Raw genomic sequence first — 25,811 nt, 5'->3', positions numbered from 1 at the left:
TGGCTTTCCTTACTGAGTCTTTGTCATCCTCTTTTAGAGATTTTAGTGAAACTTTTGCTGTCACGTTAGACATATCAAAAGTTTTTGATAGAGTCTGGCACAAAGCTTTGATCTCAAAACTATCCTGCTATGGCTTCTATCCTTCTCTCTGCAGCTTTATCTCATGTTTCCTCTCCGACCATTCTATTGCTGCTGTGGTAGATGGCCACTGTTCTTCTCCTAAATCTACTAACTAGTGTTCCTCAAGGTTCTGTCTTGTCACCCATTCTCTTTCTATTACTCATTAATGATCTTAACCAAACAAACTTCTTGCCCTATCCACTCTTACACCTTTCCTCATCTTTTCAGAGACGACTAACCCTTCAGAAAGTCAATTGGTCATGCAGGGGCATCACAGAACACCTAATATAGGATTTTTCTAAGATTTCTGATTGGGGCAATGAAAAAATAGTGTTCAATGCCTCAAAAACTCAATTCCTCCATCTATCAACTCAACATAACCATCCAGACAACTATCCCATCTTCAATGATACTGAACTGTCTCCCTCTTCTACACTGAATATCCTTGGCCTATCCTGTACTCAGATCTAAACTAGGAACTTCACCTCATCTCTTACTAAAACAGTTTCTATGAAGTTCGGCGTTCTGATTTGTCCCCACCAGTTTTTCTCTCTCCCCCCCTCCGCAACTGCTAACTCAAGGGCTTCATCCATCCATGTATTTCTCTCTCCCCCCCTCCGCAACTGCTAACTCAAGGGCTTCATCCATCCATGTATGGAGTACTCTTCACATGTTTGGGGAAAGTTCCACTCACACAGCTTGATAGGGTGGAATCAAAAGCATTTTGTCTCATCAATTCCTCTCTGCTGACTGACTGTCTTCAGTCTCTTTCTCACCACCGGAATTTTGCATTTCTTGCTATCTTTTACCACTATTTTTTTGTTAACTCCTCTTTAGATCTTGCTAACAGCATGCCTCCCCTTCTGCAGTCTCACTGCTCAAGGCTTTCCTCTTCCTCTCACCCTTATTCTGTCCAACTTTCTAATGCCAGAGTTAACCAGTACTCTCAATCTTTCACACTTTTCTCTTGTAAACTCTGGAACTCCCTGACTGTGTCTGTATTTCTTATGACTTGACTTCATTCATGAGGGAGGTTTCAAGACATTTGTCCCTGTCCTTTGGCTAACTATTAGCTCTGTAGGGAGATTGGTGACTGAGTGAGCCTTTTCTCTTTTTTTGTTGCCCTTGGCCAGTCCTCCTCTTTTACTTAAAACAAAATAACAAAACAACAACACAGGTGCCAGCCACCGCTAACATTGCTAAAGGTGTAATTTATGTGTTTTCAAAGTTTTTAATGTGATTTTGTTGATTCCTGAACTCTTTAGCAGTGAATGTTTCTTGATTTAATGCTCCCTCACCCAAAAATCCTGATTTCGCACAGAATCCTGATCTTCCACAAGTCCCCCAAGATTTCTGTATTTGAGAGATAGGCATAAGTTGAATAGAGTCATAACTTTCAAATTATTCATTGGCAAAGAAATTATGTAGAACAGCAATCAATTCACTGCATGTCTCACCAGAGAAACATAAGCAATATGAGAAAATCTTTGGATGTTTGAAACTGAAAATTGTCTGAACTTATATGGAGGATCTGGTGTGGTAGCATTTTCAGGGATCTTAATAGTTTGACAAAAGCACTAATACAACTCCTAGTTCCCCACTCATCGGATTTACAGACTTTTACTGTACTACATATTTTATTATAGAATTACATTTCTTTAAATTTATAGTACATATGTTCTCTATAGCACCTTCTTTAGCGTAATATACCAATGGTTTCTTCATGCATGGGTGTCAAATCAATGCTGCTGCTTTTGGAGTAGGTCTTATATTAAGTTCCATGCCATCTCTTAAGCCACATGTATTCATGTACTTCACTGTGGATTGCAGGACCTGAGTGAGGCTTTCATGGCCCTGTCTCCACTCTGATACCTATCCATTTGTATTTTTTATTGTTGCACTTTTTTTTTCTTTTTTACTACTAGTTATCCTTCATTTTATTCCACATGTTTATATTCTTACAGGGTAGCTGTACTTCTTTGTATAATATGTGTGGGTGTGTGCTTGTGTATGTGTGTGTATTGGAAGAAGGATTTGTGTTCTGGTGTGGCCATAACCTTGCAGGTGTTCTTGCTTCCTGTGATAAGATGCTTACAGATTCATGTTTTTTATTTTTGTGGTGATTAACTGGAGATGAAGACAACAAAGATGGCACTTGCTACAGGCAGAAGTGTCTGCTCCTCTGCTTCTAGGAATGGAACTAAGGACATACAAAAGCACTACTACTCTCATAATTTAATGGTGTTGACACTGGCAGAAGTAGTCACATGGCAAATCACAGCACCTTAACAGTATATCTGAGGTTACACAGGTTATACTAATGAACACCTGACCCACCTGGCCAGGATATGTCATTACTCACTAACTTAACAGTATAAGGTGGTGAATAGGGAGGGAGGGGTGCCACTAGGGAGCATTACCTTGGTCTGTGGTGCAGGTGGGGAGAGGAGGCAGGGATGCTTACAAGGAAAGGACAAAGATGTGTGAAGAAAAATAACAAACGCTCAATCTCACATACAAAAATATCAAGTTCTATATTTGGGAAATGATCTGGGCAAGGCATCCACTGCCCAGGGCTGTGATGCGACACACACCATGACAACTCAGACCTGCACTGCAAACCTGAGACACTGCTTTCTCCAGAACAACTGTAGCCATTAAATCATTCTTCCGGATATTTTGAAGCTGTAATAAGGTTTGGAGTAGGGAATGTTACTACAAAGATTGAGAAATGTGTAGTTTCTAATAACTTGGGAAAAAGCACCTATGTTTTAAATGCAGGGCTGAGTGTTAGTGGTGGTGTAGGGAGATGGAAGAGCAGTGCACAGGAGAGCTGGGATGGTGCAGGGTGGGCAGGAGCAAATATCTTGAACTCAAGAGCAAATTTCTCTACATAACAACTTAGGTAGTTCTGCCATTGCTGCTGCTGCCCACCAGTCATGCAGCAACTGGCGAGCAGCATCAGGGTCTTCCTTAGGCTATGTACAGCTGCTTTAAAATATGGAGTAAAGTCTCACTTGCCTAGCCAACATTACCAGTGAGAAAGCTACTGCAAGAGTCTCAATCAGACTACCTTACCTCAAAACATGGCCAACATAAAGTTGCAATGATTTAAATAGTATTACGTATAAATACAAAATATAACTACACTAAAGACAAGTGTTTTTATGTTTGTTACATTTTTTAAATTGATTTTCTACTGTTCTTTTAACTTTGTGCTAAACATGTAATGTATAGACTATACACAGAACATCAGAGGTCACAGATGCACACTCCTAAAGCTGTTGTGCAAGGTGGAACACATGAGACAGAAAAACTGTTTGGGAGGAGGGTGGGTGTACATGAGGAGAGAAGAGAAGAATGACAAGCTCACATGTGCCCACAAGGAGGAGGAAAAGGTGCAGTTGGTGATGTTACTGGTGCTTCACTTGTTTATAGAAAAGATGTATAGTCTTCTCAAGTACTAATGTCACAAAATCCAAGCAATTTCATGTCCATACTCTGTATTCAAATACATGAAAATTTTTAAAGCTTTCTTCTCTCACCACAACTTTCAAAGACCAAAAAAATGATTAATCACATTCTCATGAGTTTCTCCCACTGAAGATGCCAATTCTTCTATAAACACTCTTGGAAATCTAAATAATTTCCACAACAGCCTGTTAAAAGAAGAGGCAAGATTAGAAATAGTTGAGTATGGTTGATGGTCTATTGAGCTACACTTCATGAAGAGCTCCATAAAGACTAATATCCAAGAATGTAGAGGTTGCAGCAGATCAATGGCTGATACTCATTATTTGTCTGAAGTATTTTGTGAAATATGAGAACTGGACAACTGTACTTCAATATTTTTCCTCCACCTCACTCATGTATTCCATAATTGTACTACATATACTCTCTCATATGCACACACATACACATACATACACACAAACACAGAAATACTGATTTTTTAAATCATTAAACTACATAATACAAATGCAATAATATCTAACAGCTGCTGTGTTGCAGAGAAAGAGAGAGCCTGAATCTGCATTTACAACAATACAAATGCAAGGAGAGAAGTGAAGCATCAATGTCTCCATTATGCAAATGTAATTGGTGAGGGAAGGTAACACCAAGAAGTGGCTCACACTTCCTGTGGCAGTAACTCACCCAACACTGAGTGGCACACATACTTATATTTACATTCAGCAAACATTGCTCATATTACTCATTATTCAAAAGCTGCTCTAAATTGTAAAGTATATAAATCACAATTAGTACATTACAGGTAACTAAGAGTCAAGTTATGCAAGCTCTGGTCTCCTTGAACATGTGTGTGTGTGTGTGCTGCCTCACTGCTGGGCATCACCATTCCCAGATACAGGCAGGCAGGCAGGCATGCACACACACACCACTATATATATCCTTGTATGGCAAGTGTCCCCTGCTAGAGGTGTCCTGCTAGGTGTGTTCCTTACAGCTGGGAGTATTGCAAGTGGTGAGGGGAGTCAGGGCAGCTGGGATCATAGTACAAGGTGGGGGAGGTTGCAGGGGCAGCCACGGTGGGCTGGTTCCTTGGCTCACATCCAGCCATGCTGAATGGGGCAGATGTGGGCAAAGTGTCCAGGGCAGGTGGATCGCTGTACTGCAGGGTGCTGGCCTCAAAGTTTGGCTGGTATTGCTGCAGAGGGCTAGTCTGGCAGACAGGGGTGACATATTGAGGTGTGCTGGGGCTGTACCCCAGCTTGGTATAGTGTGGGGGACTGGCCTCATAGCTGGGCTCTCCGTATTGGCCCGAAATGGTCTCATAGCTGGGCTGGTATGGAGGGGCATTGGTCTGATAACCCAAACCACTGTACTGGCCATGACTGATCTGGAAGCTACCAAGGTCACTGCTGTAGTGGAGGGAACTGGTCTCTGGGTACTGCAGGGGAATAGTCTCACAGCTGGGCTGATACTGGTTGGCACCCCAGCAGCCAGACAGGTCGTGCCGCAGAGGTGTGCTGCTAATCTCTGGTGCCAGGTCATCACAGTGCTGGGGTGGACTAGCTGTGGAGGTTGCAGTGGTGATGGTACACGCTGTGGACAATAAAGGTGAGCTTGATGGGGTGGAGACTGTGGGTTGTTGGGAAGCTAGGCAGGTAGCACCACCACTCAGTAGGGCAGCAGAATCAGTGGTGGCCTTGTGTGGCGGTGAAGCCAAAACACCACTGCTGCCAGAGGTGTGAGGCAGGCTGGCAGCCACACAGGGAGAGGCTGGGGATTGCTGAGTGGGTGGGGAGGGTCCTACTGATCCTCTACCAGCCTCAGGATGTGGTGGAGACCCTGCCATGGTAACTTTCCCCTGAGGTGACGGGTGGCTAGGCCTGCAGTGTGGAGGTGGTGGTGGTGAGGAGGAAACAGTTTGATGTCTCAAGCCAGTGGTGGGTGATGAGGCAGCTTCACTACAGGCCTCCTTCACCATGGTCAAGGGTGCATCACAGGTGAGTGGTGGTACTGGTGGTGGTGGAGAGGTTGTGGTGCAGGTGTCCCTTTGTTGTGGGGCCACACTCTGCACCATACTTACTGGTGCCCCAACAGCCTCTCTGTTGTTGGAGACTGCTTTGGTGACCATGGGGCTGCACAAGGGATGAATGGTGAGAGTGGGGCTATGTGAGGACTGTGAGGTGAGTGTAAGATTGGGTGTAGATTGTGAAGTGAGCATGGGACTGTGTGAGGGTTGTGAGATCAGTAATGGAGCAAGTGAGGACTGAGAGGTGAGGATGGGACTAAGTGGGGCTTGTTGTGAGGTGGGAATGGGGCTGAGTGGGGATTGTGAGGTGGGAATGGGGCTGTGTAAGGGTTGGGATGTAGAAATAGGGCTGTGTTGGGGTTGGGAGGTGGGAACAGGACTGTGTGAGGATTGTGAGGTTGGAATGGGGCTGTGATGGGGTTGGGAGGTGGAAATTGGGCTCTGTGCATGTTGTGAGGTGGGAATGGGGCTCTTTGGGGGTTGTGAGGTGGGAATGGGGATATGTGGGGGTTGTGAAGTGGGAATTGGGCTCTGTGGGGGTTGTGAAGTGGGAATTGGGCTCTGTGAGGGTTGTGAAGTGGTAATGGGGCTGTATGCAGGCTGTGAGGTGAGTCTAGGGCTGAGTGCAGTCTGTGATGTGAGTGTAGGGCTGTGTTGAGGCTGTGAGGTGAGTGCAAGGCTATGTGAGGTCTGTATAGTGATTGTGGTGGTATGTAGAGGTTGCTGTGGTGACAGTGAAGTAATTGTTGGGCTGTGTAAGGGTTGGGATGTGGGTGTGGGGCTTGAAGGGAGTGGTGGTAAGGCTACAGGACTAGGTGGGGGTGAAAATGTCATGGGGCTACATGCTGATTTGGTCATGGGGATGCATGGAGCCTGGTAGATGGACATGGGGATGCATGGAGTCTGTGAGGTGGTCATAGGACTGGTAGATGCTTGACATGTGATAATGGGACTGGGTGGTGTTTGAGAGGTAGTCATGGGGCTGTGAGGGGTTTGTGAGATGGTAATGGGACTGCTTGGAATAAGTAGGGAAGTCATAGGGCTATGTGGTGCAAAAGTTACAGGGCTGGGTGATGTCTGTGGGATAGAAATGGGACTGGCCTGTGTTTGGGAGGTTGTTGTGGGACTTTTGGAAGCTTGTGATGTCATGGGGCTGGTTGAAGACTTTGATATAGTTTTAGGACTTGATGTGACTTGTGAAGTGTCCATGGGGCTGGGAGGAGCTGGTATAGGGCTGGCTGGTGCTCTTGAGGTGGCAATGGGACTGATGGCTGGCTGTGAGATAGCCTCGGTACTTGGTGGAGCCTGCAGAGTAACCAGACTGCATGTTCCAGTGGGTATTGGTGAGGTCCTTGCAAAGGCCTCTGTAGTGATGTGTGGTAGAGAGTCACTTGCATGGGCCTGCAGTGGAGAAGAGGCTATGTCATGAGGTGAGGAGGGCTCCTCATCTGACATGCTTGCCTCACTCTGCAGCGTTGGGGAAGTTGCTTCATAGCTGCTCTCACTGTGAGGGGCTGGAGATGTGGCTGAGGGGCCTTTGTGATGCCCAGGAGACCCCATGGCATAGCTGGCCTCACTCTGGGGTGCTGGGGAGGCTGCCTCAAAACTAGCCTCACTGGGAGAGGCTGGGGAGGTCACCATGTAGCTGCCATTACTAGGAGGTGCTGGGGAACCAACTCCATGGGAAACACTACTAATGGATGCCACATTTATCCCCTGACTGCCCTGGCTGACAGGTTGGGATGTTATATGAAAGCGGCCTCCAAACAGAGGTACTGTCGGTGCCAGAGTGGTGGCAGGTACAGTATGTGGAAGTGCAATGCTGACAGCTTGGTCAGCACTGCCACTCACCACACTGCTGAACAGTGCAGTACGGGGCAGCAGCGGCTGAGTGGCAGTGGTGAAGAGTGGTGGTGGCTGGGTTTGCATGGGTGTGGCCTGCAGAGTACCACATGTGAGGGTTGAGTGATGGGAGTCTTGCTGGAGCAGTGATTCACCCTCCACAATGAACACCATGTTCTCACCTGCCTCACTCACATTGTCCTCACTCTCACTCAACACTTCCTGCAACACAAGATGGACACCTGTTACTAATGGTGGTGATGTGCTGGCTCTAGCTTGTATTGGTATGAAAACATTAATGAATCAGTGCTGAAAAATTCAACATTTGGAGAAACGTACCAAGAAGTTATTTAAAATTTTCCCTGCATAGCCTGTCATTCCCTTTTCTTTTAGTTATCCCATTCCTATAATAATAGTCAAACCTTTCCTTGCATCTTCCAGTCAGGAACCCACCTCCTTCACAATGTCGATGTCAACATCCATGCCTAGCACAGTGCCAGGGGTGCAGCTCATCAGGTCATCCACAGGATGTCGCAACTGCCCTCCCTCCATCCTCTGGAAAGCCCTGGTGCTGCTGAGTCTCACTTGGGGGCTGTGGGAAGGCTCAGGGGAGGCAGGGAGTGGAGGCAGGGAAGGGGATGGAGTGCGGGAAGGACTGAGGGAAGTGGAGATAGGAGGTGAGTATTGGGAAGCTCTCACCAGCCTTTGTCCACAACTTGAGATGATATCCTCACTAGCCTTCATCCGGCCACCTCTCCCACCCCTCCCCCTCCTTCCTCCTCTGGTCCTCCTTCCCCCTCTACCCCTCCGCAACCCTACTCTTCCCCTCCCTATGCCACGCACAGGCTCAACATCGAGCTCCACCTCCACAGACCTCCCTGCATGTATCATTTCCTCTGAGAGGTGTGTGAGGTGGGAGGTGGAGGCAGTGGGGGTGAGGGTGGTGTTGTCACTGCCTGATGGTGTCTCGCCAAGAAGCTTCATAATCTCTGGTGTGGAGAAGCCACTGATCTGCAGGTGTTCAGCAGTGTTCAGCAATGACCTGAGCTCTTCCTCTGGCAAGGTGATCTCTCCCCTAGCAAAAAATAAGAATTTGGTAGAATTGACAATGGAAGTGACCTAGGTGGAATTTACAGCGTCTTATAATGATACAAGTGTTCTGTTATCATTCTAGCTGGCAGCACCATAACTTAGTCAGTCTTACTATCACCTGTCAGGTAAATGTCCCTCACCTGTAGATGAAATCAATGATCTGAGTGAGGTGTGAGAAGCGCACTGTCCTGGGCATAATGATGACAGGGTGCTGGCAAGGGTTGGTCTGTAGTACCTCCTGGAAGTAGGGGCTCATAGCGGACAGGATTAGCTGTAGCAGGGTGAAAGAATGGAGAGGTTAGGTGTTATAGTGCAATCAGTGTCTGGATAATCAGGACCAGACAAACTCCACCTGAGCCATTATGATCCCTATGGCTCACTGGTAAAGACATACTTTGACTGTTTGCCACAACTTGATACCTGTGCACTCATCCTTCAGATTAAACTTTGGGTATTTGAAGAAGACAAGTGACAAAGTCTTTGAAGTAAATGAAATATACAAATAAAGTAAATGTAGAAGTGGTGAATGAAAGAAAAGAGAATGTTATGTTTGGCAGAGCTGAAATATATAGCTACTGCAAATGATAAAAATAAAGATATTACAATTAGATACAAGAAACATACAAGAACATGAAGTCATGCAAGCACAAACCTTGTGTGCACGAACAGAGCGTCCCTCAGCAGTAAGGGTGACATCAATGAAGGTCTCATCACAGGTCAGAACCTCAAGGATCTTCTGGGAGTGGAAGTTGTGCTGTACATGAAGTTGGTCTGAGGTGTCAGGGAGGAAGGGAAGGAGTCTGTTATTTAATGTGTGGATCAGACACAGTTGTTCACTATACATCAGGTTCATCTTGAAGGCTGATATTGTGATACTAATTCTCAACAATCAACCACACATCCTTACCTCCTTTACCACCAGCAATGCCTGACTCCATGTGGGCTGGCTGACCGAGAGGCCTGAGTCTAGGGGCTGTGGAGGAATCATGTGGTGTGCTGGTACTGGCTCTTGTCCTACCCTCACCCTTGAACTTGTCTGTCTGATCCAGACCACCAGTGTCTTCTATGGGGAAGCTGGGAGAGGAGGGAGCCAGTTTGGGTGCAGCTGTAATGGTGGACAGCTGTGGCACTCCTGCTATTGGCTGGCACAGTTTGAACCATCGATTCTTGCTGTGCTTTCTTGGAAGGTTGATAGACTTGCGCTTTCGTTTGCCACGCCTACTGTGGTTTGTGACGGGTGCAGGTGCTAGAGGGGGAGGCAGGAGGGGCTGGAAAGTGTCAGACTCCGAAGGTGAAGGTGGCGCAGATTCTGAAGGTGGAGGTGGTGGTTGTGGAGGTGGTAAAGGTTCTTCTATGGGTGGAGTCTCTGGTTTGGTCTCCTCCTCTGGTTGATGAGGCTGAAAGACAATCATGGTAATAATAATAATTGCATCTCTAGCTGGAAGCACAGGCACCTTAATCTAACAATAGCAATGAAAGCAGGACTTATGAACTACAGTAAGATGTGACAGTTTCACTTATAGAGATGTGGTGAGTCATATGTTACTGTGAGATTGTAAAACCATCTTCTCACCACCTTCCTGCTTGACTGACTCAAGTACCTGACCTTGCTTGTTCATTCCTTGATCACTGAGCCACACAGGAGAAGAACAGTGACAGTTTTGTTCAGCAATAGTAATAAAAAAAAACTTGAGGAATACATGATAATACTTTCTATTCATCCTCATGAAGTGACAGCTTGACACCAGAAACAATTCTAAGAGAGGAAACAAATATTGATCTAACATCACAGAACAAACACAACCTCGGTCACCGCTAGTAAACTGATTAATTCCAAGTGACAAGATTCAAAATCATTACAAAAAACTAACTTTTCTCTTGCATACTTAAAAAGTCAATCTTTCTGTGAAAGTGTAAAGTAAATATCACACTGCAAGAACTTTAATAAGGACAAGTGTTTGACAGCCATTAACACTACAGTGATGAGCAACCTTCCTACCCCATGCCACACCATACATACCACACCACCACCACCTCCACACCATCACGGAGTCAAGCAGAACTCAAACCTCATTCCTGTTATCTAAAATTCAAAGAGAAGATATATGACAGGCAATAATATTGTATTAACATGTGTCTCTGCTCTATTACTCACAGACACGAGTATGGCACAGTGCCATGCTGAGTGCCGCGTCCCCCACCCTTGGCCTCACCTCCACCTTGGGGCTGATTACCATCTCCTCGTCGTCAGTCTGGGGTAGGACCTTCTTCCAGCCGAGCCTCGTCCTCCTCTTCCGCTTCCTCCTGGGGCCGCCGCTACCCCCAGGCAGGGAGGTCATCAGCTGGTGCTTCATCTTGTCAATGTTCATCTTGTAGAGGTACAGCGTCGTTCTGGACACCGAGAACTCCTTCATCAGCACCTCCTTGCTCACGCCCGCGTCAAGCATCTTTAATAATTCAAGCTTTCTTCCCGGCGGTAGCTTGACGTAGCTCCTCTTGGTTTTAGGAGTGGCCTCTGCCCCTCCCTTGGGCGTGGGGGCAGATTCGCGCCCCGGCGTCGGCCGTTCAGCTTCGGCCGCCTCCATGTTGGGGTTTGTAAACAGAAAAGTAAGGAGACGGTCCCGTCCAGTGGCCTGCTGGATGGTACTGTCCCGCCCCCCAGGACCGCGACCCGGCCTGGAAACGCTCACACTTTTCCTAACAACACTATCAGGTGTAAAGTCACATTGCCAAACGTGTTTCTCCCATTCATAATGCAGTACTCTTGTCAAGCTATCGCTGGAATCATGAAAATACCTTTGAAACCCCCAATATATATTTTTTTCTGGAGCTCGTTAAAAACGATAGACATGAGGGATGAGATCGACTCACTATAACGCTCCTACCTCTGTTGTACGTCAATTAGTTCATACGAAAAGAAAGATAAGACGTCGGTATGAACTCTCAGGGATTCACAAACATATAACTTCATCATCTTGGAACATTTTATTTGGTTTCACAATTCTTGGTTAAAATCATCTCAAGGTACCTCATCTGTCATTATGTTTTAGTCAAGTCAGTTCTACATACAAATTTTTCTCAACATCAACACATCTTTCTCTTCCATCAGTATATTGCCATTCTCATCAGCAATTATAATTATCTACATAGTCTATATTAATTTACCTCAAACATCTCTTTATCACAATTGGTTCTACCCACAGCTGTTCAATGCCATCACAATTACGTGAGAATCACTCCTCCTTAAAGGCGGGTTCACACGTGCCAATTTGCGACTGGAATTTTACGTCGGTAGAGTTTTCGACTCACCCCTTCTAATCGGAAAGTGTCACACGTAGCGACTGCAAGTATCGACGAGTTGGCGCCTTGGCGGGAAGTGAGTGTAAACAAACAGCAAACCGCCAAGATGTCTTCCTCCAGTGACGATAATGGTTGCTCTTCTTTTGGCGTACCGGAAAGTTGATTGATTGATACATTTATTGTTGAATTAATAAATAATTACAACAAAGGAGGAGGATGGGCCTTGCCACCGATCCCCGGGCAAAGACTTAAGGTTAAAGTATCAAAAATCTAACACTGGACAGTATACACAACAAGAATACAAGTATTTCAATAAATAAATACACATATTGCACACCTTATTGCCTAAACATCCTACAGTGTTTGGACAAACTGAGGATATTCCCTGAGTATATCCCTGAGAGTGGCTGAGTCTAAGAGATGGTCAATGAGGCTGTACAAGTCATGCTGATCTTGTGGCCTAAATTTAGCAATGAGAGAACATTCTATGATATAGTGACGCATAGTGTGTCCCCTTGGTGTAGCACACAGCACACAGCACACACCAGGAGAAGCACTGACTTCCCAAAAGTATTTGTAGCCTAATCTGAGCCTCATTGCCACCCTGTCATGTGATGCAGTACGTGTGTCTCCCGTAGGTTTAAGCACAGCTCTGGGAGACACGTGCATAGTGAAGATTAGTGCCACTGCCCCTATGGCAACAAAGCTCCAACTGATCACTAATGCTACTTTGTACAAAGTCCTTAATGCTACTCTTAACATAACCCAGAGTGTACTCAGTGCCAGGGTTCACTGCACTGTGTCATCTTGTAGGGCACACTGAGCAAGGTGGTCTGCTTTTTCATTTAACGGGATACGTCAACAGAAAAGAAAATGCTTGTGGAAGAAAAGTTAATAAACTACATGTCTCTCCTCCTCCTGTGGCCTCACTGCACGAGGCCTCCCAACCCTATCCAACTCTCTATAATGCAGGAATTAACCAGTATTCTCAGTCATTCGTACCTTTCTCTGGTAAACTCTAGAATTCCCTGCCTGCTTCTGTATTTCCATCTTCCCACAACTTGACTTCTTTTGAGAGGGAGGTTTGAAGATATTTGTCCCTGTTTTCTGGATAACTCCTCTTCCATCTTTTAGGGAACTTACAATTTAAGTGGGTCTTCTTATATATATATATATATATATATATATATATATATATATATATATATATATATATATATATATATATATATATATATATATATATATTGCTGCCCTTGGTAATCTTCCCTCTTGCATAAAAAAAAAATGCATGGAAAATTCTCTCTCTCTCTCTCTCTCTCTCTCTCTCTCTCTCTCTCTATATATATATATATATATATATATATATATATATATATATATATATATATATATATATATATATATATATATATATATATATATATATATATATATATATATATATATATATATATATATATATATATATATATATATATATATATATATATATATATATATATATATATATATATATATATATATATATATGATAGAGAGGTCGCCCACAAAAGGTACTTGAGCCTTCCATCTCCTGAATTTCATGCACTTTATATTTCAGCCCGGAATCATGCCAAGTCTGTTCTTCAACTTGCCAAACACTCCTTCATAAAAAGAAAATGTCAAAATCTTTCACTCTAACTCCCCTTGAGACTTCTGGCATCTAGCCAAAAACATCTCCAATAACTTCACTTCTTCATCTTTCCCTCCTTTATTTCATCCTGATGACACCACTGCCATCTCTTCTGTCTCTAAAGCTGAACTCTTCTCTCAAACCTTTGCTCACAACTCCACCTTGGACGATTCTGGGCTTGTCTCTCTCTCTCCTCCTACCTCTGTCTATATCATGCCTACAATTAAAATTGAATCTTTCCTGAATAGGAAGATTCTCAAACATCTATCACTTCACAATCTTCTGTCTGATCGCCAGTATGGCTTCCGTCAAGGTCGCTCTACTGGTGATCTTCTAGCTTACTGAGTCTTGGTCATCCTCTTTTAGAGATTTCGGTGAAACTTTTGCTGTAGCGTTAGACATATCAAAAGCTTTCGATAGAGTCTGGCATAAAGCTTTGATTTCAAAACTGCCCTCCTACGGCTTCTATCCTTCTCTCTGCAACTTTATCTCAAGCTTCCTTTCCGACCGTTCTATTGCTGCTGTGGTAGACGGCCACTGTTCTTCTCCCTAAATCTATTAATAGTAGAGTTCCTCAGGCTTCTGTCCTGTCACCCACTCTCTTTCTATTATTCATTAATGACCTTCTTAACCAAACTTCTTGCCCTATCCACTCCTACGCTGACGATACCACCTTACATCTTTGTACGTCCTTTCAGAGACGTCCAACCCTTCAGGAAGTCAACAGATCACGCGGGGACGCCACAGAACGCCTGACTTCCGATCTTTCTAAGATTTCCGATTGGGGCAGAGAAAATCTAGTAGTTTTCAATGCCTCAAAAACTCAATTCCTCCATCTATCAACTCGACACAACCTTCCAGACAACTATCCCTCTTCTTCAATGACACTCAACTGTCTCCTCTTCCACAATGAATATCCTCGGTCTGTCCTTTACTCATAATCTTAACTGGAAACTTCATATCTCATCTCTTGCTAAAACAGCTTCTATGAAGTTAGGTGTTCTGAGGCGTCTCCGCCAGTTTTTCTCACCCCTCCAACTGCTTACTCTGTATAAGGGCCTTATCCGCCCGTGTATGGAGTACTCTTCGCATGTTTGGGGGTTCCAGTCACACAGTTTTACTAGATAGGGTGGAATCAAAAGCTTTTCGTCTCATCAACTCCCCTCCTCTGACTAACTGTCTTCAGCCTCTTTCTCACCGCCGAAATGTTGCATCTCTTTCTATCTTTTATCGCTATTTTCATGCTAACTGTTCTACTGATCTTGCTAACTGCATGCCTCCCCTCCTCCTGCGGCCACGCTGCACAAGGCTTTCTTCTTCCTCTCATCCCTGTTCTGTCCAACTCCCTAACGCAAGAGTTAACCAGTACTGTATTTTCGACTTCCTACGGCTTGTCTTCTCTTGAGAGGGAGGTATCGAGGCACGCTTTTCCACGTTTTAGAGAGCCAGCACTCAAGTGAGCCTTTTTTTAATCATTTCTTTTATTTTGCCCTTGGTCTGCTTCTTCCACGTAAAAAAGAGAGCCAGCACTCAAGTGAGCCTTTTTTTTTAATCCTTTCTTTTTTTGCCCTTGGCTGGCCCTCTTCCTTACGTAAAAAAGGAAAAAAAGAAAAAATATATACATATATATATATATATATATATATATATATATATATATATATATATATATATATATATATATATATATATATATATATATATATATATATATATATATATATATATATATATATATATATATCTTTTCCTCTTGTCTCTGACTATCTTTAGCCTCCCTCTTATATCCTGGCCAAATTCCTAGTTGCACTTGCCCGAGCGTTCTCCCGTCATCCCTAGCTATGCTATAATAAAATGATCTAGACTGTTGCGGCGCACAATGGAATTATTTCCATATTCTGCCTCTGATCGTATCAATGTTGCATCTCTTGCTATCTTCTATTGTTATTTTCAAGCTAGCTGCCCTTCTGCTGTCTCCGCTCTTCTCGTGGGCTCGCACCACAAGATTTTTTTTTTTTTTTTTTGACCACCTGAATCCTCAAATTTTTCTTCACTCTTATCTTCCACTTGTTTTTCCTTTGGTTAGCTATCTGTTATATTCAACCCCTCACCTCTCTCTCTCTCTCTCTCTCTCTCTCTCTCTCTCTCTCTCTCAAAAAAAAAAAAAAAAAAAAAAAGAATAGGTCAACCTCTTGCGAAACATATAAACCATGGGTAAGTAGACCTCCTGTGAAAGAGAATTTGATAAACCTCCTTGCGCTGACAGTTAATCCACTAAAAGGAAAAGGAAATCAGAAATATGGTGGAAATAAGAATTACGAGCTAAAACAGGAAACACCAATTACATTTAAACGCCCCAGACCATGAATAGCACACCAGTAAAATAAAAAGAATAAACACACAGCACAGAATACAAGAAAGAAGTCCACTGGAAGGAAAATAAATAGAAAAATAATAAAAATAGTAAGTAGAGGGCGGCGGCAGGAAACACCTGTTAAGGGTAAACAAACTAGAGAGGCGGGGAGCAAGCTAGCGGCCGGTGTGATACTTTAACCCTTTTCTCTATGGGTGTGGTTTATCTCCCTACCCACTAGCCATCCCTGCAAGACCACCAGCCCCACGCCCTCCCACACGCCCAAAGGTACCCACGCCAAGCCTCATTTAGTGCTAGAATAAAGGCGTGATGTCTTCTTAAAGGGGACGTGGTGTGACTCATTGTAGTAAAGGGTGGTGTGGGTTGACAGCTGTTATGCAATGGATTGATCTAAAGGGTGAACAAGCTTAAATATATGACGATTTGATGTTTTAAGGCTGCTTAGGGCCTCTGCTTGTGTGTAGTTTGTGGGTTTTGTTTGTGTTATTGTGGTGTCCATCTCCTGTGTTTTTATGGGTGAATAATTAATTGTGTGGTTGTTGGTAGTGTGCATGGTGCAGAGTGGTTTACTTAGCTTACTGCTGCTCAGAGTGAATGGGGTGAGGTGGATTTAGTGATGGATTAACCTCTTTCTTTTGTTTGTTTATAGGGTTACTCTGTGTTTTTGTGTATTGCTCAAAAACCACATCCCAGTTTCTGAATGTTTTTGTCTTAGTATTTGTATCATCCAGTGTTTGTGTGAGATGGCAGGCATTATTGCAGCCAAGCCTGCTTTGTGTAGAATGCAAAGTGAGCCACTTCATTGTTAGTGTGGAGAGGGAGGTCAGCCACACAACATTTTCCACCATGGATTGGTTAGAGTAGGAACAGTTGTGTTCTGCATTTGGATTGTTTTTGCCAGAGGTTAGGGTTGGTATCATTGATTATGCCATATGCCACCTTTGTGTTCTCTATCTTCTCTGTGCCATTGAGGGATGATGCTGGGCTTAGGATAAACTTGTTTCCCAAATAGTGGCAAAGATTCACAGATGCAGTGTGAATTTGGATAAATCTGACCATTAGTGTCTAATTGTATATATTCTTACATTGTGCCTCTGCAGCCCACAAAAAAAAAAAAAAAAAAAAAAATGGGGGTCCTATTTGGCAGGGGTACAGTTTTTGAGTGGAGAAAACAGAATGTAACACAAGTTTCTGCAAATACTGCAAGAGGTGAAGGTACAAGTTATTCTGAGCAGAAAATGTCCTATACACATGCATTTTGAGGCTTTGTTTAGCCATGGGATGTAATTCAAGTGTGGCAAGGCGACAGACACAACTTTTGGGCTGGGCGGCTGTCTTTTGTCACAAACACCAAGTCATTTCCAATAGTTTTTTCTTTATGTATTTTGATTTGTCAAAATTGTACAGTACAATCTAAATGTACTTATTGTCACTATCTTGCTGTAACAATTACAAATAGCTGACCAGCCTCACCCCCTTCCCCATCCTTGTCCATCAAAACTACTTGTCTCATTGCAGGCTATTACAATACCATAAAACTTGTAGAAATGGTGACTGAATAGTTCAGTTTCACCATTGGACAATCCACATTAACAGTTTAGCATTTCTACAAATTATTGGTATTGTAATATCCTGAAATGAGACGAGTAGTATTGACGGACAGGTGATTTTCTGATAAACATAGCACAATGTTAATATGTATGTGTAATTAATGAAAGCTACAAGAATAGGCTACATGACACCTTGTCTGGCTAGAGAGAGAAGGGAGAGGGGTGAGGCTAGTCAGTTGTTTATAATTGTCACCATAAGATGGTGACAGTGAATATACAGTATTTAGATTGTACTGCATGAGTTTGACAAATAAAGAATTAACTGTTGGAAATGCCACACGCTCACAGTAAGATGAAGTATGTTGACTTGGTGTTTCTGTGACAAAAGACAGCCACCTGGCACAGAGATTGTGTCTGTCACCTTGCCACACTTGAATTACATCCCATGGCTAAACAAAGCCTCAAAATGCATATGTGTATAGGACATTTTCTACTCAGAATAACTTGTACCTTCATCTCTTGCAGTATTTGCAGAAACTTACGTTACACCCTGTATAAAAATCAATGAAATTTTGCCTTCAGGAAAAGTTTACAGAAAAATTATTCTTCAGGAATTTTTTGGTCTGGAAGAATAAACATGATTAAAACATAGGTTCCCAAATCTTGCCTTAGAACTTAATAGTGGCCTATGTCCCCTTTGATCCTTACCAAATCCTATGCTTCCTTTAACCTAATTTGACCTAACTTACCTAACCTAACAGGGATAACACCCTGTAACTTAAACAAGTGAAATGTTATAATGTGTGTGTGTGTGTATTTACCTAATTGTATTTACCTAATTGTAACATACGGGAAAAGAGCTATGCTCGTGTTGTCCCGTCTCCATATCTATTAATGTCCAGCTTTTTCTTAAAATCATGAATATTCCTTGCGTTGACCACTTCCACGTCTAAACTATTCCATGCTTCCACCCTTCTATGAGGGAAGCTATATTTTTTCACATCTCTCCTATAAGTGGCCATTTTTAGTTTTTTCCCATGCCCTCTCGACATTCTTCCATTCCACATACACAGATCTTCCCTATCCATTTTTTCCATGCCAATCATCACTCTGTATATTGCTATCAGGTCTCCCTTTCTTCTGTTTTCCAGGGTTGGAAGTTGCATTCTTTTCAGTCTGTCTTCATAAGTCAAATCTCTTAAGTCAGGCACCATTTTCGTTGCAGCCCTCTGTACTTTCTCTAGTTTCCTTATGTGTTTCTTTAAGTTCGGAGCCCACTGTATTGTTGCATATTCAAGCCTCGGTCTTATCATTGCAGTAATTATTTTCTTCATCATTTCTTCATCTAGATATACGAACGCCACTCTTATGTTCCTCAATAAGTTCAATACTTCTCCAATTATTTTGTTTATATGTCTCTCTGGCGATAGGTCATTGGTAATTGTCACCCCAAGGTCTTTTTCTTCATGTGTGTGTGTGTGTGTGTGTGTGTGTGTGTGTGTGTGTTTTACGTAGGGAAGAGGGCCAGCCAAGGGCAAAAAAAAAGAAAGTTAGAAAAAAGCCCACTTGAGAGCTGGCTCTCCAAAGAGTAGAAAAAGTGCCAAAACCGTCAGCCAGAATTAGGGGAGCAAATGTCTCGATACCTCCCTCTTAAAAGAAGACAAGTTGTAGGAATTTGGAAATACAGATGCAGGGAGGGAGTTCCAGAGTTTACCAGTGTGTGTGTGTGTGTGTGTGTGTAATTCACTGTTTGATCTGCTGCAGTCTCTGACGAGACAGCCAGACGTTACCCTACGGAACAAGCTCAGAGCTCATTTTCAAGCGTTATACACCTTTTCTTTGATCATTCCAGTTTCTCAAGGTCGTGTGTGTGTGTGTGTGTGTGTGTGTGTGTGTGTGTGTGTGTGTGTGTGTGTGTGTGTGTGTGTGTGAACTAGTTTTCTTATTAGAGGGAGAAAGGTACAACACAATAGATATGCAGGCTGTAAGATAGTAAGTGAAATTAAAATATGTCTTGATGGCAAAAGTTTGAAGAACTCTGGCTTTGTGGTCTTTTTTTATGCAAGAAGGAAACTAGCAAAGGGCAACAAAAGATTAAAAAAAGTAAAAAGAATACCCGCTTGGATGCAAGTTCCCTAAAAGAATAGTAAAAAATTAGCCAAAAGACAGGGACAAATGTCTTGAAACCTCCCTCTTAAAAGAAGTCAAATTGTGGGAAGATGGAAATACAGAAGCAGGCAGGGAGTTCCAGAGTTTACTAAAGAAAGGTATGAATGATTGAGAATACTGGTTAACTCTTGCGTTAGAGAGTCAGACTATAGAATAGGGTTGAGAGGAAAAAGAAAGCTTTGTGCAGTGAGGCCACAGGAGAAGGTAAGGCATGCAGCTAGCAAGATCAGTAGAGCAGTAAGCATGAAAATAACAATAAAAGATTGCAAGAGATGCAACACTTTGGCAGTGAGAAAGAGGCTGAAGACAGTCAGAGCAGGGGAGTTGATGAGACAAAAAGCTTTTGATTCCACCCTATTTAACAAAACTGTGTGAGTGGAACCCCTCCAAACACGTAAAGAGTACTCCATAAAAGGATGGATAAGGCTCTTGTACAGATTTAGCAGTTGGAGGGGCAAGAAAAACTGGCAGAGACACCTCAGAATGCCTAACTTCATAGAAGCTGTTTTAGCAAGAGATGAGATGTGGAGTTTCCAGTTAAGATTATGAGTTTAGGTTTGAGTGAATGAGGTGACTGGCACCAGAGGCGCTCAGCTGTGACTAAGTCCATGTGTGGGAAGCACTCAGAGCTGCATGGTTGGCATGGTGGTCTTATCTGTCTGGGGCTCTTGGGACATGTGTGTCTATTACATATATGTGCCAGAAAGTAATCCTACTTTGTGTCCTAGACAAAGCACCAAACTCATATATACATCATTCACACCTTACCTCTGTCAGACCCTGGTGAAGAGGGACAGTCTTGTGAGTAACTGTGCTGCATCCTAGAAGCAAGGCATTTCCACTTTCCATAGATCACAACCTCAGCACTTCTGCTGATATCACAGAAACACTTGACATCATTCTCATGGTGTCCTGGGTGTGGATAGCAGCATAAATTGACACCTGGTGTGGAAACTAATGAAATGGATCTATGAAGTATGAATGGAGTTGAATTTAAGTTTGGAAGGACAAGTTGGGTAACAAAGAAAAGCATATAGTACATGTATGCTGAGTAGCAGAAACAGTTGAGTGAAAAATCTATACTCCCACTTAGAGAATGGCATATATGGGAGAAAATCTTTTTTAGGCTTTTATTATTCCAGCATATATCATCCTAGCTCACAAGAGAAATTAAGAACATAATATTAAATGAGTTTTTAAGACTTTTTCTGAAGTCTTTCAACTGAAAATCACAGTGTTTCCATAAAGCTCCAAGGCTGAGCATCTCTCATCCCGCAGAGAGAAGTGAGGAATGTAAGCTGAGAAGTTATAACCCTGTGATCCAACACCATCATTGACACCTGAAGCCAGCGTGGTGAGGCTCAAGTCTTGGCTCCTCCACCTACCAGGGATGCCTGTGTCTTGCAGCACAATGTTGAAGACTAATGGAAGAAAATAAGAATTACATTTACACTGCATTACATCTCATAAACTAACTAGAAAGAAAACAACAGATGTGAAGCTTCTATGATTAGCTAGAATACCTCACAGCATAACATTGATGAAAGAAAAGGAACTTGTGGAATATTTTTGTCTGGGCATGCATAGTAACCAGAAATCATCATTGTATACCATCAAGCTTTACCAGAATGTCATCCAGATCTAGATATAATTGATGACACATCTCCTGGCGTGTGTTTGAGGCAATGGTGCTGTTTTGAAGCATTTCTTGTACCTCTGCTGCACAAACTGACAGACATACTATTTTTTTTTTGTTTTTTTTATTGTTTTTTTTATTTAAAGTTCTAGGTAGATTCCTTATCCTGGCTAATGAGTCCATCTTTCCAGGTACATAGTCAAATTTATTGCTTTCCTGAGTGGATATCCTGACATGACTAATAACTTCCACATGAGTGTTGTTATTCTCCTGTTGTGCATTACTGTGGCTAATGAGTCCGCCTGCCTAGATATACGTACAGTCAGATTTGTTCCTCTCCCATGTCGATATTTTGGCATGGCAGATAACTCCCACCTGCCAGGATTTGTTATGGGAGTTTGTTATGAGTTGCAGCTGTGGAGTGGCAGGTCATGTCCTCACTCAGCAGGCCAGGCATGTAGCAGTTGGGGGGTTTTTCCTAGTCTCGGGTCCTCCCTACTGTCCACAAAGTCTATGTTACCATAGTGGAACCAGACTGACTTGGTACTCATGGCATTGGCTGTTCCTGTCCCACATTGCTGTCACCATCACAGTTGACAAGCATGTGAGCAGTTGAACACCTCTCTGTCTTGCTTTTACTGTCATTCTTTGCTTTAATATTTTTCTAAGTTGTATAGAATTGCATATTTTTTGTGTGGCTGTAAATATGAAGGAATAATAACACTCTATCGTCTTGTACACTTATCACTGTGACAAACTTTGCAAGGAGGAGGGTGAGGGTTGAGACAAAGATGAGACTACACACTGGTGGAGAGATCTTGTAAACTCAACATTTATGTAAAGAACAAGAAAATATGAAAATTTACATATGAAATCAAAATATCAAAATCAAAGTACTGCTAACATTAATCCCCTTCAGTTCCTTCCCATAATCCCTTAGCATTAATCAGACACTTAATTTTGTACTATTGTTTATTAATTTTGTAGTATAGTACACAGAAAATGTGCCTTTTATTCTTTGTTTCCTTTATATGTCCTTACTAATAACACTCCAACACTGCTGTGAATGGTAACTTGAGACAAACATAACAGTAAAAAACATAAAGAATAATATTCAAACAGGAGTAAAAGTAACTGAATCTAGACAATTTACAACCCTTCCTTTTCTTTTCTTGCTAGAACATACATACAAATTTTCTCCCATACTGTTTTAAATCTTACCTAAAGCTAAATATGGTACTTTAAAAACATCAATAGGAATACAAAAAATCAACAGGAATATAGGTAAATGAATTTAGATAATTTGCAACTGGGAGAAAATAAGGAAAAAAGAGATGTCACAAGGATATTAATAACAATACTGTTCCAAAAATTGACAGTAATAAAAGTAAATGAATCTAAAATCTGAATAATTTTTGCTAATTTTTCTCATCACCCCAAACTGGTAATTCTATATAGGGACCTTATCCACCCATGTACAGAGTATTCTTCACATCTGTGGGGTTTTTCCACTAATAATGCTTTATTGGATAAGGTGTAATTAAAATTTTTTCATTATATCTAGTTCTCTCCTTCACCTGACTGTTTTCAGCCTCTTTCTCACTGTTGTAATGTTGCATCTCTTACTATCTTCGGCTGTTTTCATGCCAACTGCTCCTCTGATCTTGCTAACTCCTTGCCTCCTTTACCTCCTGCAGCCTCACTGTGTAAGACTTTCTTTAACTTCTGATCCCTATTCAGTTCACCTCTAATACAAAAGTTAACTGATTCTTTCAATCATTCATCACTTTCTCTGCTAAACTCTGGAACTCCCTGCCTGCTTCTTTATTTCCATCTACCTATGACTTGACTTCATTTAATAGGGAGGTTTCAAGATATGTATCACATACTTTTGGCTAACTCGTTTAACCATGTTTGGAAACTGGCACCTCATTGGTCCTTTTATTTTCATCAATTTTATTCCCCTTGGCTGGTATTTCCTTCTAATATAAAGAAGAAAAAAAAAAAATAATAAAACTGGAAGAAAATAAGAAAACTAGAGGAGGCAAAGCAGGGTAATAGATTGTAAGGTGAGGCAAGGGTGAGTGTGTGAAGAGGTAAAAGTGTAGTAGGTTTTAATCAACAGGGATGAAATAAGGTGTATTTTAGGATAAGATTAAAAGCAGAAGATAAAAGTGTGTGTGTGTGTGTGTGTGTGTGTGTGTGTGTGTGTGTGTGTGTGTGTGTGTGTGTGTGTGTGATTTTAAAGGGACTTATTCACTCACCTGGAAAAAGATTGATGGATGTCTTGATAAGGTTGACTTGTGATAGATAGAGAGAGAGAGAGAGAGAGAGAGAGAGAGAGAATTTATTGCTTCTTTACCTTTCCTTCATTCTGTCCTCCTCCTCCTCCTCCTCCTCCTCCTCCTCCTCCTCCTCCTCCTCCTCCTCCTCCTCCTCCTCCTCCTCCTCCTGAAAATTGAAAGCAAAATATGAATGAAAGAAAACTCTCTCTCTCTCTCTCTCTCTCTCTCTCTCTCTCTCTCTCTCTCTCAACATCCTTATCCAAAACTAATTAAACATGTCCATGTCCATCTCTCTCTCTCTCTCTCTCTCTCTCTCTCTCTCTCTCTCTCTCTCTCTCTCTCTCTCTCTCTCTCTCTCTCTCTCTGCAGTGTGAGGAGATAAGAGGTGTGGATAGCAAATAATGATGATAGTGAAGTGATAGTGACAAAGATGATGATAGACTGAAGCAGGTTAATTTACACAAACACACGCAGAGAGAGAGAGAGAATTTTTTCATATATTCATTATTATAAGCCAATATTGGGTAAATTGATTAATATACAAAGATAGAAAGATGATAGTAGTGGTGGTGGTGGTGGTAGTAGTAGTAGTAGTAGTAGTAGTAGTAGTTGTTGTTGTTACACTAAAAATGCACTTTATTATTATTATTATTATTATTATTATTATTATTATTATTATTATTATTATTATTATTATTATTATTATTATTATTATTATTATTATTATTATTATTATTATTATTATTATTATTATTATTATTATTATTATTATTATTATTATTATTATTATTATTTTTTCTCTTTCAGATGTCTATGATAAGCAGAGGACCATGCAAGGTATGTGCAGTGTGTGTGTGTGTGTGTGTGTGTGTGTGTGTGTGTGTGTGTGTGTGTGTGTGTGTGTGTTTGTTCCCTCTCTCCCTCCCTCCCCTCTTCCAGCTTCCGGTCACTGTTCCGGTGGAGAGAGAGAGAGAGAGAGAGAGAGAGAGAGAGAGGCGTGGTGCATATAATACCTCTCCCCCTTTCTCTCTCTCTCTCTCTCTCTCTCTCTCTCTCTCTCTCTCTCTCTCTCAAGTTTTGTAATTATTGTTTAAGTGAGAATCCGAGAGAGAGAGAGAGAGAGAGAGAGAGAGAGAGATAATAATGTTCGTGGTTCATTACCTTTACCCATTAACCTTTCTCTCTCTCTCTCTCTCTCTCTCTCTCTCTCTCTCTCTCTCTCTCTCTCTCTCACGATTTTATCTCCTCTTACTTCACTCCTCCTCCTCCTCCTCCTCCTCCTCCTCCTCCTCCTCCTCCTCTTCCTCTTCCTCTTCCTCTTCCTCTTCCTCTTCCTCCTCCTCCTCCTCCTCCTCCTCCTCCTCCCTAAATTAATATTGATGCTTGGAGAAGAAAGAGGAAGAGGAAGGAGTAGGTGGAAGAGTAAGAAAAAGAGGAGGAGGAGGAGGAGAAAAAGGAGGAGGTGGAGAAGGAGAAGGAGAAGGAGGAACAGGAGGAGGAGGTGGAGGTGGAGGTGGAGGTAGACATTCCGGTCGTGATGTTGAGATGTGGAGACAAAACAGAAGAGGAGGAGGAGGAGGAGGAGGAGAGAGGAAAAAATGTGGAGGAGGTGGAGAAGGAAGGTGGAGTGACTTCTCTCCTCCTCCTCCTCCTCCTCCTCCTCCTCCTCCTCCTCTTCCTCCTTCTCCTTCTCCTCCTTCTCCCACTTCTTTCTATCCACTTAATTCCTCCTCCTCCTCCTCTTCTTTTCTCATCCCCTCCTCTCCCATTTCTTTTTATCCACTTCATTACCCCTCCTTCTCCTCCACCCCTCCTCTCCCCTCCCTCACACCCCTTTCCTCTCACCGATCCCCCCCAACATAACGTTTCATCACCCCCACCCCTTTCCTCCCCCAACACACACACACACACACACACACACACACACACACACACACACACACACACACACCCACGGAGCTCACTCACCGGGTGTGTCTTGACGGGAACAGACGTGTGGGGTGTGCTGTGTCATGTGTATGTCTGTGTGCGTGTCTATGAACCGCGTCCCCGTGTGCACCTAAGCTCTATGTACGTGTGTGTCCGTGCGTGTACACCGCCAGATACTGTGTACGTTTTTGTGTACGTGGCTGGGATTCTCAAGGACAGCCTGAATTATATTTAGGTACATACGTACATACATTCGCGCACATAAGTACACATGAAGGAAAGATTTATGTGCGTGTTTGTGTGCGTGTGCGTGTAGGCTCTTTGTGCTGGTGTGTGTACTTA

The 25,811-nt window shown here is 42.6% G+C and overlaps 2 protein-coding genes across 9 annotated transcripts in view; one reads left to right on the top strand and one right to left on the bottom strand.

Annotated features, from left to right (window-relative positions):
• Positions 1–2,343: 2,343 nt before the first annotated feature.
• On the bottom strand, positions 2,344–11,173 carry LOC123501898 (flocculation protein FLO11-like). Its single transcript, XM_045250958.1, has 6 exons — positions 10,765–11,173; positions 9,459–9,948; positions 9,204–9,322; positions 8,692–8,822; positions 7,913–8,534; positions 2,344–7,681 (listed from the first exon to the last, which is right to left on the bottom strand). Exons 1-6 carry the CDS (start codon positions 11,134–11,136, stop codon positions 4,580–4,582), a joined length of 4,836 nt encoding a protein of 1,611 aa, XP_045106893.1. The 5' UTR covers positions 11,137–11,173; the 3' UTR covers positions 2,344–4,579.
• Positions 11,174–16,010: 4,837 nt separating this feature from the next.
• The window catches only part of LOC123501897 (unconventional myosin-VI-like), a 59,061-nt gene continuing 49,260 nt past the window's right edge, over positions 16,011–25,811 (top strand). For 5 of the 8 annotated variants that reach the window (XM_045250954.1, XM_045250953.1, XM_045250952.1 and 2 more), the window contains exons 1-2: positions 16,011–16,167; positions 24,348–24,377. In XM_045250954.1, the coding sequence (XP_045106889.1) occupies positions 24,348–24,377 (30 nt within the window). In that variant the 5' untranslated portion in view covers positions 16,011–16,167. Of the gene's footprint in view, positions 16,168–20,897; positions 20,974–24,347; positions 24,378–25,501 lie in introns of those variants that run through there. The other 3 variants (XM_045250957.1, XM_045250956.1, XM_045250955.1) reach the window with 2 other exon arrangements.

The sequence above is a fragment of the Portunus trituberculatus genome, chromosome 10 (assembly GCF_017591435.1).
Source record: "Portunus trituberculatus isolate SZX2019 chromosome 10, ASM1759143v1, whole genome shotgun sequence".
Lineage (NCBI taxonomy): Eukaryota > Metazoa > Arthropoda > Malacostraca > Decapoda > Portunidae > Portunus > Portunus trituberculatus.
This window is presented reverse-complemented; position numbering and strand designations above follow the sequence as displayed.